The sequence below is a fragment of the Pantherophis guttatus genome, chromosome 4 (genome assembly GCF_059756535.1).
Source record: "Pantherophis guttatus breed Tessera chromosome 4, ASM5975653v1, whole genome shotgun sequence".
Lineage (NCBI taxonomy): Eukaryota > Metazoa > Chordata > Lepidosauria > Squamata > Colubridae > Pantherophis > Pantherophis guttatus.
This window is the reverse complement of record NC_142066.1, coordinates 43299561-43313727: the sequence shown is the minus strand read 5'-3', so window position 1 is coordinate 43313727 and position 14167 is coordinate 43299561. Positions and strand designations below refer to the sequence as shown.

The 14167-nt window shown below is 39.0% G+C and overlaps 1 protein-coding gene across 1 annotated transcript in view; it reads right to left on the bottom strand.

Annotated features, from left to right (window-relative positions):
* Positions 1 to 226: 226 nt before the first annotated feature.
* The window catches only part of DUSP3 (dual specificity phosphatase 3), a 24686-nt gene continuing 10745 nt past the window's right edge, over positions 227 to 14167 (bottom strand). The window contains exons 2-3 of the mRNA XM_034415423.2: positions 9059 to 9285; positions 227 to 4653 (exon numbers count right to left, since the gene is read on the bottom strand). Coding sequence (XP_034271314.1) covers positions 4445 to 4653; positions 9059 to 9285 — 436 coding nt within the window. The 3' untranslated portion in view covers positions 227 to 4444. The remainder of the gene's footprint in view (positions 4654 to 9058; positions 9286 to 14167) is intronic.

Genomic DNA, 14167 nt, shown 5'->3' with positions numbered 1-14167 from the left:
CTTGAATGTGCAGGGGTTCCCCAAGGTGTGAAAAATATTTCAAGGGTTCTTCCAGGTACAAAAGGCTTTGTGTGATGTGGGCTCCCCCAGTGTAATCTAAGGAGTAATTTCCTAAGAGCATTATTTTGAGAACTTAAAATACCTTCTTCTAATACAAAATAAAGGCAAAGATTTATGCTTTCTTCTAAAGTTTCCTTGAACAGGCCAGCAAATTCCACACAAGGCAGAATGTCACAGTCAGTTTTATTGAATATTTGTGGATTGTCTCCCCTCTAATAAATGACAAATATCACAACACATTTAAAAAAAATACATATGCATCAAACAAGTTATTCCATTTCCTTTCGTTATTAAGTATCTCCTGGCTGTTTTACCCCTTTTCTTATATAACAATCATTATGATCTCAGTTTGTAACCACAGCAATGCAGGCTTCAAGAACAAGGAGCACACCATCTCTTCTACCACCAAAACCTCACATACAGAATATCTAAGCCATGGGCTCCCATATTAAATTTGTTCCTATCGTATTTCTTGGGGAGGGAAGGGTTTGAGCTCACATCCTTGTTCATAATTATTTTAATTTTAATTACAGGTTATTACTTGGAATACTGCAATACAACCACCTCCAATTTTGCATCCTCCACTGGGTTGTGGCTTCCATTATCCTCTGTGCAAACAAGAATAATGAGAGTTGCAGATACAGAGGGTTGCAGGTTTTGTTGTTTTTAGTCAAGAAATTTTTAAACATTCTCCCCCCCCCTCCCGTTTCTGGTGAGGAACAGCAAACCGACATTCCACAGACAGCAGGAAACATTATGGCCAAAAGGCAGCTGGATGCAGAGTCTGGATTGCTGAAAATTCTCTCCCAAACAAGGAGACATTTTGAGATTACCCAGATATATTCTAGATAGCTGAAGATTTTTGTAAGTAGATGGCAAGGAGTGATATTTTTGGAGCCTCATGTAGTTTGTAATACTTGTTATTTCTGGTAACTCTTACTAGACTTTGGATTAATATGGAGAAATGAGGTTTAAGAGATGGGCTTATAGAGAATGGAACGAGGAATGGAATGAGATTAATGTTCAGATGTATTTTAAGAGATAAAGTTGTCAATGTTGATTATACCTGCCAGAGATGAAGGGGGAGATTCCTTTTTCTGCACTTTGTAATTTTTTTATTTTTTTTAATATATTTCCATACTATGTATTTGCATTAGTTTTATCAATAATATCTTTAGTAAAAATTATTGGGGGGGGGGGAGGAAGAGAAGTTTGGAAGCAACTTTTTAAAGTAACAGTGAAGCTATTGTTTCCTTAAGAACAATGAAGCCAATCCTATGCCCAACTGAAGCTGCTAATCCAGCCAGTCTGATACTATCCACCTAAACAAGCTGTGGCTCTTCCTGATCACTAATATTGCCTCTTTTTAACAGGAGATACCAGGGTTGAAGTGGATCAGAGACGTTTGGCATGCAAAGTGTATGCTCCACTACTAACTTAAGGCTGTAACTCTGGGCTGGAAGAGGCAGGCTTGGCATCCTCAAAGACAAGAGAGGATGGCAAGAAACAAGGCAGTGGAAGCAGGTAAGGGGTTGGCAGTGGTTCTGTTCTTGTGCCAGAGCTCAGAGTGCCTGGAAATTTGTGCCAGAAACTCTGATTTCCAATAAACCCAAAGATTTTGCAGCTAAATTAAAATTTCTGTAGGTTTTTTTAAAATCTGTCTACATTATTGAGTTTGTCATTTTTAGAATATTTTTCCGTGAGCCGTGCTCTAAATCTGTGCTTTGATCAGCAACTGCACCAATATGGCTATAAGAAATATGGGTACTGACACATGATTGTGGGGAAAATGCTTGGAAGAAAAAGGCAAACTTTTTAAAAATTCAATCCCAACACCTGTTCTTCAAGGAACATCAGTCAATGTTACTTTTCCTGTCCCTTTTAGTGTTCACAGTAATACAGGGAAGTTGGTTTTGCTGAGAGATGAGAAGCAGCCCACCATCATCTAGAGACTGAACTTCCAGGATGACTGGGGATCTGAACTGGGTTCCCATGATATTGTCATTTGGCCATTGCAAAGGGGCTGGAAATGAGAAGTAAAACAGGGAGCAGAATTACACCCATGTATCTCTCACGTTTCAAAACAATGAAACCCTCCTCTCCCTGGGTCTTAATTCCATTTAACGGAATAAATAAATAAATAAATGTATTGCAACCTATTTCAATCTGTTGCTGGAATACAATTTCATAATCTCTAGACAATGATCTTTTAAGAGTGATTTTTAAAAAAAAAAACCATTCCGGAAAGCATAGTCAGAAAAATTTATTCTGAAAAATTTCAGGTTAGTGCTATCTTGTAGAAAATAAGATGGGGGGGAGGGAGAGGATAGTGAGAGAGATTTCAAATGTAACTGCACAGAATTCTATACAACACAGCTCTCACACAAGGCTATGAATATCTGTGTTGCCAGAGTAAATTAAATTACTCAAATCAGTTTATTTAGGCTAATTTGTTTCACTTACCAAATCCAGCATTTCAAAAACTATCATTACTATTGGCAAAGACCTCCGGCCAAGAGGCAGCAGGTTGCTAATACCCCTTACTGAAACTCAGCAGGAAACCAGTTGTTTTCATTGTCAATGCAGCCTAGCACAGCCAAAATCATATCGACTGTATTGGAACAGAGATTATGATCCCGGTGACTTTGTAGACAACCAAGAGGGCAAAAGGACAGATTAAACGAAATGGGGGGGGTGGGGGGGGGAGAGAGAGAGAATATGCTTCTAACACAGAAGCTGTACACCCGCCTATGTCAACAATATATACAAAATATTACTATATGAACTGCTTGTTCTTAGATGGCTTTTTCATTGCTTGTATACGTGCCTATGTATATGTGCATGTCTCAGTATTGTGTAATGCATGTTTTATATCGGCATTCAAGTCAAACACAGCTAAACAGAAGGATAATTTGATGACAAGAAATTGTGCTTCTTCTTTTTTTAACTAAACATTTACTTTCCTACCTTGTGATAACCCAAGGGGCCTTACTTTAACAACTAGCATAAGCAAAAGACAAATGTGCTGGTGGTGTGCATGCATGTGTATACAAACACTCCCACACATACATTTGACAGCCAGGGTGCCTCTTTGCAGACATTCTTGACACTTATCCTGGCTAGTCAATTTATTGCTTATGACCTATTCTAGATCTTGTTCCGGATAATGGAAATACCTAGCATCAGCACTAAGAGGAAACCATATAGCTCTCTTTAAATGCTGAAAGATATGATGCAGAGAAAGCAGCTCTTGCTCTAGAACAATATCTCTCAACTTTGGCAATTTTGATACATGTGGACAAATGGGGAATTCTGGGAATTGAAGTCTACACACATTAAAGTTGCCAAAGCTGACAGAACGCTGCTCTAAAAGGCAGGAATTAAAGCAAGAGGTATCAAGGCCAAGGAAGAAGATTGCAGCAAAACATTACAACAAACCTTTCTAGTGGCTAACTGTTGGATGGTGAATTAACTTCTCTCAGAAGAAAGTGGGATTTCCTTTGCGGAAGGTATTAAGTAGTCTGGAAGGCCAGCTATCCGAAAGAGCCGCCACTGCACATTCCTGGCACTGAATCTGCATGTATGCATGTGCACCTGCATGTTTATGTGCAGACTAGATGACCTAAATCATTTGTTTTATTTTTAAATTTTACCATTCTTAAAATTGTGGAATACGATTGGAACTGAATGGCAAAATCTGGCTCAGCAAAATAGAGCTACCTGCTCTAGGACTCTCCAGGATTCAGCGCTGGAGAAATTAACCTAGCACTGCCCTAGTACCTGAGGTCTATAGTTTTAGAATGTGGGTTATCTATATAAACTTTCTGGGGAAATCGAAAGAACCCTGATGCTCCCTGCAAATAAATCAAATGGACTAGAACCTAATCCCACACCTTTGACCCGGGTTGCCATCCATGTAAAGGACAGCCCTTACCTCCAAACATGTGAAGAAAAAAACCCTCTATTAAATCTACAAGGGGGGGGGGGGATGAAGGAAGGAATGGCTGGCTAAGCGAATGAGGACAATAGCAAAATCATATCCTGTGAAATTTAAGACAGTTATAGTCATGATACAAAATGTTTTGAAACCAAGCCCTTCAACTTTCTTCCTCTCTCTTACACAGACATAAACTATATTCAACAAATTCCAAAATAAAGATATGTGAGCTGGTGCCTGGCTGGACAAGGTGGGGGTCCACACCAAGGGTGCCACAATCCTGCAGTAGTTTTCTGGTACTACTCGAAACCACCCCACCCAGTCTTTGTGAAAGCAACTTGAGCTTTCTCCTGCCTCACTTGTGCAGCCTGGCAGCCAGTGCCCTCAACCCAAAGCAATTAACAGTGTTTGGCAAGAAGTGCAGAGAGGCCACAGGCTAAGCAGTGGCTATGCTTTCTTCAGCTTGCCCTCCATCACCAGCTTCTCATTCAGCTGGCAGAGCTGCTTCAAGAAGCCATCATTGGGGCCAATCTCCCGTTTCTGCCGGACGGCACTGACGGCGCTTTTGACATCCATGTTCTGCCGAAGCATGAGGTAAGCGATGACGAGGGTGGGTGAGCGGCTGTAGCCTTCACGGCAGTGGACAAACACTCTACCTAGTTGGCAAAAAAAGAACAGAGAGCTAAGTGGGAGCACAATGTTATGCCAAAGATAACTGGGCTTCGTAATAGGGCTAGGCATACAATAGAAACTTTAGGGTAAAGATGTGTGGATGTGGGTTAGTGGGAAGGCTGGAGTGGGAGGGGGGAAGCAAATACTTTTAAGGATTTTAAGAGGAGAAGCAGTATCAAAGAGGAATGTACTATTCTCTCTTGCCTGCTATCACTCCATTTTAAAGTGGTATTTCTACAGGAACACAAATAGACTTTCCCCTGTTTTCAACAACCTTCCCCGACCTATATATATATGGTTGTAATAGCCAATATGGATATACACATTCTTAGTGTAGTTCTTAATATTTATGTATTGTTCTTTTCTTTGATTGTTTTAGGCTTTACTGGGGGAGAACCAGAAAGCAAAACCCATATCTCACTGACACAGAAAACACCACCACTATCGCACTAACCTAAACTTGTTTTTCCTTTTGAGAAAAATGTAAAAGTCTAGACCAGTGTACTATCTTCCACCTGTGCTGAATCCTAATTGCCAACATATTCATCCATCATGGCCAACAGCCTGGTAGTTGAGGATGATGGGAATTGTGGGCCAAATATGAAATGTGTTCCAATACTGTAAGAAAGGGCAGTTTTTATTTGTCCAGATAGTCCACCTGGATTTTCTTTTTAACAAATTGAAATATAAAAAAGGAGAAGGAAGGTGGGAGGGTAGGTGTCAGAAAGAAAATAAACATGAAACATTCTCAGAGGTAAGAGAAAGAAGTAATAAGTGTACAACACATGAACCAGAAATAAACACATTTTGGGACAGAAAAGAATTCCCTTCCCCCCCCCCCACCTTTACCATTTCCTATAATGAAACCCCTTTTGTGTCTGTTTTGAACACATAGCAATTTCGTTTGTCTTTCCAGATTACTGGACATTATTTGACCACCCAACATTTCAGAAATCCCATTTAGTTGCCATCTCTTGTTTTAGCTTTAATTCTCAGATTAAAGCACTACAAATTCCCGAAGGTGCATGGAAAGGACTTCCATTTCATGCAAGGATGCATTTCTAGATACCAAATTCCCTTCTTTCCATCTAAACTGATCAGGGACAGGCCCTTGCAATTTTCTGAGTCAGTTCCCTTTGGTACTTTCGCTTCTTGTAAAAAAAAAAAACACCTCTGTTCTCTCCTAACTCTGCCAAAATAGAAAATGGAAAAATGCCATTTTGCTCCTTTCAGCTACCCCACAGCAAATATTAGAGACATAAACCTGGCACAGTCAGCCAATTCCTTTCATTTCTATAAGCCTTCTCTTTTTTCTCTTCTGGCTCTCAGGTTCAAAACAAAAGCCCAAAACCAGGGTGGATTTGATTTAAATCGAGTTGATTTAAATCACAATTTAAATCATGATTTAAATCACTAGTAAAAAGGCTTGATTTAAATCAACTCAATTTAAATCATAATTTTTAAAGAGCAATTGTCATCTCTGCTACTCCTTTGACCTACTGTTGACTCACCGATAGTCCCAGTGTTGCACAATATACAGCCTCATGCTACATAACTAAGCTCCATTTCATGCTGAATAAACTAAATTATTTATGTATCTTAAATAGAAAACTATCTTACGATAGATTTTTACCCCAAAAGTTTTTTATTAAAATAAATTCGATAAAAATTTTAAAAAATCTGATTTAAATCAAAAAAATCCGATTTAAATAAAAAAAATCTGATTTTTTTAATTTTTTTAAAAAAAATCATTGATTTTTATCCACCCTGCCCAAAACAAAAACCCTTTCATGTAGATAGATCACTTTAATGGCCAAGTAGATATTTATTAGTGTGTGTGTGTATGAGTAAGCATATATGCAACACACTGAGAGTGGTGAACGGATTGTGTGTATGTGTATATGTACATAGTCATGCATGCTTTGGTCCCATACACTACTACCATATAGGCAAGTAGATTTACCAAAAGAAAATCAACCCAATGTAGGCCCAATAACTGCCTCAGGGAGCTGGATCTTACTCATCCACCAAACAGCAGATTCAATTCCTTGGCTAATCAGAGTGTAAGAGTCAGGTGGCACCAGGTGAGATGGTATTGCACTATTATTCAAGTGTTATCTGTGTGATGCAATGTTCAGAGAAGCCCACATAACTACAATATCCACCAATAGCTTTTTCGGGACCAACAGTATTTTTTTCAGATTTAAATAAATGGCCAAAATTATCATTCAATATTGCCTGTCTTGTGGGTTTTCATGGTCTTTTTTGAAATCTTCAAGCAAGAGTTTAGGAGTGAAATTAGTAAAATTTGGGCCACTTAAAAAATACACATTTTTACATGCCCGTGCCTTCAATGAGCCAACCTAATGATGGAGAATGGAAATGTTATTCCGCCATGGGATCCCACCAATCTCAGTGCTACTTTGGCTCAATTCTACAAGTAGGAATACATCTAGCTCAAGCCCAATAGGTGCAAACCATGCCCAAGACTACCATTCATCTTTCTCATCTTTGTTTTCTAGGTCCAAAATTCTACTATGGAATAATCCACAGCAGTTTCTTCAGATGGAGAAAAAGACATCAGAAGCTAAGGAGAAATGGAAAACTTGACATTTACAGCATTTTCTTTCTTTTTGTCGCCCCTATATAACAGCATAAAACTGCAGCCAACTGCAAGCTATCAGCAAGCAGACAAATGATTCTTCTCCTACAGCAATAACTGGATATAATTTACACATTTCTCATTTACATCTCCCACACTTCTTGTCTCTTAAACTCTAACATTTCAATAGCTTCTCCCACCCTTTTCCGTAGCTCCCAAAAGATTGCAAAAGATCAGTCAATCCAGGGCAAGAAAACATTTAGCAGTGGTTGGCAATGTTGTGTCCACAGAGGCCATTATACCCCAAACGTTTCTTTTAGTGCACCCCCAAGGCCTTACTCTGACTTTTGGCAAAGGCTGTTTTATTGTTGCCCATTCCACTTGGGGTAGCCATTTAATGAACAGGCATGTCTCCAATAGGAGCCATTTTGTTCTTCAATGTTGCTAAAATTCCAAATGTGTCCCTGATTCAAAAAGGTTGTTGACCTCTACATTAAGAGATCTGTCCATCTTCCATGTTTCCATCCCTCCAGGCCACCTACAGCAAACATTTACAATTAAAAATGCCTTTGTAATGGATGGCAAGAGAATCAACTAAGGAATCTGGAGTCAAACTGAAAAATATAGGATAGTTCTAAGAATTATATGGTATAAGAAGGAGATACTGATAGAATACTGATAGTCCTTGACTTATAACCATTGATTTAGTGACTGTTCAAAGTTATGGCACTGAAAAAAGTGACTTATGACCATTTTCCAATTTACAATCATTGCAGCATCTCCTTGGCCACATGATCAAAATTCAGATGCCTGGCAATTGGCATATATTTATCGTGGTTCCAGTGTCCCAGATTTATGTAAAGCAAATCCCTTAGAGAAGCAAACTCAATGGGAAGCCAGTTTTACTTAACAATTGTGGACAGAAAGATCGTAAAATGGGGCAAAATTCACTCAACAACTTCTTAGTAATGGAAATTTTGGGCTCAATTGTGATCATAAATTGAGGACTATCTGTATACATACACCTACATAAAGGCTTCAAGTCAATTCTTAAATGATAGCTCCTGAAGTTTTTTCCTGCCAGTTGAGAAGCAGAGCAAAGGCAGGAAACATTTAATTATCAATGCAGCCATTTTCTTCTCTCCATATCCCCTACTTTCCATCTTGCTGCCATGCAGTCTCTTAATGAGTTGGAAATATTAATTCTGGCAATACTCTAAATCACGGATGTCAAATTCAATTTCATTGAGGGCCGCATCAGGGTTGTGTTTGACCTCAGGGGGGCAGGAGAATGGCCAGAGGGCATGGCCAGCATGACATCACTTGTGTTGAGGGGGCGCCTGTAGTGGCCCAAGCACTCTGCCAGCGAAAACAGGCTCCTGAACTCCATTTTCAACTGGGACCTGTTGGCCTCCTCCAATCCTCTGCCAGTGAAAACAGAGCTCGGGAGGACCATGTGTGGTCCTCGCAACCTACATTTTTGCTGGCAGAGACACCACGGGCCAGTCCTTCACTATTTCCAGGGCAGCCCCGTGGGCCAGATATAAACACCCCACAGGCCAGATCCAGCCCCTGAGCCTTGAGTTTGACACCCCTGCTCTAAATACTAAGAAACAATGCGTGAGTACACTGATCATGCAAAGTCTCAGTTTATTACAAAATGATAACTGGATAATTCATGCAACAATTTGAACCATGTGTGAACCAGACCAAGACTTAAGAAAGTGAACTTAACATAACAATTTGGCCATGCAATACAGAAAGCCACTTGGACATAGATGTCTTACCATCTTTCTGTGCTAATGCCTTATCAATGAAATCAGCAGCTTCTTCAAAGTAATGGCTGAGGTTGAACTCCTGGGTGTCATTGGCCTTGATGCCATGGTAGATGATATTAGTTCCTTCATAAAATTCAGCATTTGTGTTCACATGCATGAAAGACTTGCCTTCCGCAGCATTGAGGACATGGGTGATACCCAGGCGTTGTAAACGCATGACATTTTTGGCTATGAACCTGTAAGAAAATTATATAAAGAGGAACATTCAGAGGGAAGAAATGATCCTGGAAATGCAAGAGAAACTTCATTAACTCATTGCATTAATGGCTCTGAAATCTAGAAAACAACAAATTTCTAGATTTCTAGAAATCTAGAAAACAACAAATGGAATTGGTAATAAAACATTACTGTCTACAATATTTCTGTTCAGGATATTCCATTCTATGCCTTCTGCATCCCAATTTTCTTATCAAGAGCCAACATTTCTTAGCTACAAATCACTTATATATGACAAGGATATTGTTTTAAGAAAAATGAGTTCTTCTCTTTTATAGCTTTTAGCAAAGTATTTTTAAAATATTTTTACAAACATCATGGTTAGTTCAAGCCCAATATTCATTAACAAATATCTGCTTCCATTTATTTCATGTGTGGCAGAAAAAAATAGTAACATTTTTTGATTCAGAAAAACACAACTGTAATCTTGGCCAGATGAGGTTTTGCGAAAGACTAAGGGCAAAATTAAAAATTCACTGAAATATATCATTTAATATTCTACTGCCTGAGTTTGCCCCTTGAATTTGTTTTTAAGAAGAAGGATACACAGCCTTAAAAGTTTGAAAATCCCTGGTTTAGGCTTGAAATATGTTATTTAAAAACAAAAAGCAAAAGCAAAAATGAAGTTCCCTGCTTGAACAATCCCCAAAATCCATTCTACTAAGACTTCCAGTAGTTTTAAGTGCAGCTCCAAGCTATATCTATATATCTCTATATATCTCTATCTCTTTATCTATCTAAAAGTCAGCCATTCTTGCTACTAGAGGAAATCTATAGCAATGGGCAAGGAGTGTCTACAGTAGCCAAAAAAACAAACAAACCCATGAGTCTGGTAGCACCTTTTCTGATTTATTAAAAGACATAACATTTTGCCCAGCTATAGTTTACTTTATCTGAAGTATCTGATGAAGTGAAAAATACACTGTTAACAGAGGCAACTCTAGACTTCCCATGATCCCGCTGTGTTAACTTCAGTTCAAACCATCTCCCTGGCTGTTAAATTTGTTTTGCTTTTTAATTATGTATATAGCAATAGCACTTAAGACTTATATACTGTTTCACAATGCTTTTACAGCCTTCTCTAAGTGGTTTACAGAGTCAGCATATTGCCCCCAACAATCTGGGTCCTGATTTTACCCACCTCGGAAGGATGGAAGGCTGAGTCAACCTTAAGCCTGGTGAGATTCGAACTGCTAAATTGCAGGCAGCCCTGCAATCAGCAGTAGTAGTATGCAGTACTGAATTCTAACCACTGCACCACTGCAGCTATGCTGTACTTTTAGCTTCTCTTCAGTGTAAGTGTATTTAAAAAGCAAGTTATATTGGCATTTTGTACCACCACAAAGTCTTAACATTAAAAAATGAGCTGAAATGAGGTATTTTTGATAAAGGTCCCCAATACTGCATGAAGAATATATTGCCTCCCATGCAGGAAAGCTATTTAACACCTGATAAATGGCTGAATTAAGGAAAAGGAAGTGTTTTCTTCCTGTGAACAATTATTTCTTTTTTGTTATTTAAACCCTTACACAGTACTTATGCTTTTTTTACTTATTCTGTTTCTAAACACTACTTTACTGAATTACAACAGCATTCTTTACATTGGTTCATAATTTAGCAGACCTGACACAAAAGCAGAGAAAACGTAGGAGAAGAGTTGTCTTAGTCTACAGTAGCCAAAACAAAAAACCCATGAGTCTGGTAGCACCTTTTCTGATTTATTAAGACATAACATTTTGCCCAGCTATAATTTACTTTATCTGAAGTATCTAATGAAGTGAGCTGTAGCTCGTAAACATTTACACCTTTTAATAAAATTTGTTAGTTAGAAAAGGTACTGCCATAATCTTCCTGATTAAAAGAAACGTGGATCTGAAAGAAAGCAAACATTCGAGAAAAAGCTCAGTGTAGGTCAGAAATGGCAAACCGAATTCTCACAGCCAGCAGTAGCTTGCAGAAGAGCTTTGCATTTGCCCCTCAAAACTTGTCACTAATTATAATTTTAAACAGAAAATAATTAAGTACGAGGTGTCAACTGTACCAGTCATTTACTGTTAATTCAATTAAAAAGTACACTTAAAATAATCAGTTTATCTTGACCATGATTCCATTTACATTGTGAAGCATGGCCCTGATTTCTATAATTCATGTATAAATTCAATATTTATAGTTGTCCACTCATACATGACTCTAGACTTGCTATCTGAAGGTCATATACAGGGCATTAGACACCTGCTGTACAGTTAAAGAAGGCAGAAAATCTTCTCTACCATCACCATATGCAATATTAAGCGCAGCTCCTATCCATGAAAAAGTTGCTCACTCCTGCTACTGAATGAAATCTACAGTGATGCAAAAGAGAAGACTGCAGTGTTGACCTGAAGAACTAGGATTGATCTACTGACTATTCCTTCTCCAGTTGGATCTATAAGGTTAGGCTGTCCTCCCTTGCTCACTTAGTATTGACTTCACAGGTGGCACTCAATTCACAACACTTCAGTTAGTGATGGTTTGAAGTTACAAGGGCACCGAAAAAAATGACTTATGATCATTTTTCTCATGACTGTTGCAGCATCCCCATGGTCACACACCATCAAAATTCAGAAACTTGAGAACTGACTCATATTTTTGACAGTTGCAGTGTCCTGGGGTCATGTGATTTCCTTTTGTGACCTTCTGACAAGCAAAGTCAATGGGGAAGCCAGATTCACTTAACAAGGTTACTAACCACTGCAGTGATTCACTTAATAACTGCGGCAAAAAGGTCGTAAACTGGGGCAAAACTTATTTAACAACTGTCCTGTTTAGCAACAAATGTTGGGCTCAGTTGTAGTTGTATGTTGAGGACTACCTGTATATGGGAGACAGGTATGTTGACATTTGGTTCTTAAGTTCCAGGAGGAACTTATTCGCACAAAGTTTCCTCTCCCTCGCTTTTCAGAGACAACTTTTGACCAACTTTAATAGAGGTGAGGAGAGATTCCCCTTATATCCTAGAAATAGATGATGATTCCTGTTACTTTTTAAAAGTAAGAGTGGGAAGCAAGAAACAAACAGTTGTAACAATGGCACAACACACTGAATGTCAGGCTTTCTTCCATGTGAAAGAACTGTTATATTAACAAGAACCACTTGCTCTCAAAGTGATGAAGTGGCTTTTTGGCCAAGGGTAGCCTGGATGTCTCAGAGAAGTGAGGAAAAAATAAAACAAGCTGACAAGCTACCTTTCTCATGGCACATGCTACTCAAAATTTATTTTTATTTATTTATTGGGTCTTTATTAGCATCCTCTGATCAGTTTTCTCAAAGGCACATCAAAATTGTTACAAAATAAGAAAAAAACCTATAGTGGTACTTCAATATATACAGTACCATGGCAAAGATGCTCATGTTCCAGCTATATAGGGCTTTAGTGGCAAATACAACATGGTGGTGGAATTGAACTGGCTTATACCTCCTCATCCCATATGCTCATTCAACATCCATCCAGAGCAATGTCTGGGCCAGAGATTTGATAATTCCAAAATCACATCAAGTCACGATTTAGTTAGTTAGTTTATTAAACTTCTATACCGCCCTTCTCCCGAAGGACTCAGAGCAGTGTACAGCCATGTTAAAACACACATAAACTCACAAAATTTAAAAACAGTTTAAAACGAATATATAAAATTTGGCCCACAAAGTTAAAATTGACAAACAACCCAATTTAAAATTCATATTCTAAGCCAGTCCGGCCTGTTGGAACAAAAGGGTCTTAAGGGCACGGCGAAACGTACGAAGGTCGGGGATCATACAAACCTCCAGGGGCAGGTCATTCCAGAGGACAGGTGCCCCCACAGAGAAGGCTCTCCCCCTGGGTGTCGCCAGTCGGCATTGTTTGGCCGATGGCACCCTGAGGAGTCCCTCTCTGTGAGAGCGTATTGGCCGGTGGGAGGCTACCGGTGGCAGAAGGCGATCTTGAACATACCCAGGTCCTAAGCCATGGAGCGCTTTAAAGGTGGTAACCAACACCTTGAATCGCACCCGGAAGACCACTGGGAGCCAGTGCAGCTCGCGCAGGAGAGGTGTTACTTGGGTGCACTGTGTCGCACCCATAATTATCTGCGCGGCCGCATTCTGGACCAGTTGGAGCCTCCGGGTGCTCTTCAAGGGGAGCCCCATGTAGAATAGAATAGAATAGAAAGATTTACTTTCTATTAACTATTTAAGAGACCAAGCAACCTACCTACGAATGCTAAAATTTAGGATGATTAGGAACTCATGAGAAGGAGAATATGACAGATGCTTCTGCCTGCTGCTTTTCCTCAAGGGAAGATGTAGATTCTTGCCTGCTCTAAATATGGAGTTTTGCTTAGCAAAGCTTGTCAACAGCAGGTGTTGATGTGATTTCTGCCCAGTGCAGTGAGTTGTGTCAGTGTGTTTAGGTAATGCTTTTTGTGCTTTCAATCTTTGTACACTACTGAGAGTCACCTATGTGAGATGGGTGGCCATATAAATCATATAAATTAAGTGAATTATTTACTGTGCCCCTCAAATCAATGCTATTTTCTGCAGAAGACTACAGCAAAAATAAGATTTGACTCTCACAAATTAAAATAAAAAATATTTTGATTTGACTGGTTAGAGAATGACCATTTTGCAGGGAGCAAGAAATTAACAAGATTATTGAAATGACCAGAATTGAATGTTTAGAAAATAAATATATCTGTAATAATATATACCAGTTAACAAGACTGAAGCAAAGCATTCTAAAACAGACTGGATAAAATCTAGTTAACTATACACGTGATAATAACCGGCTGAGACTGATGGAAACTAGAGTGCAACACAATCTGGACAGCT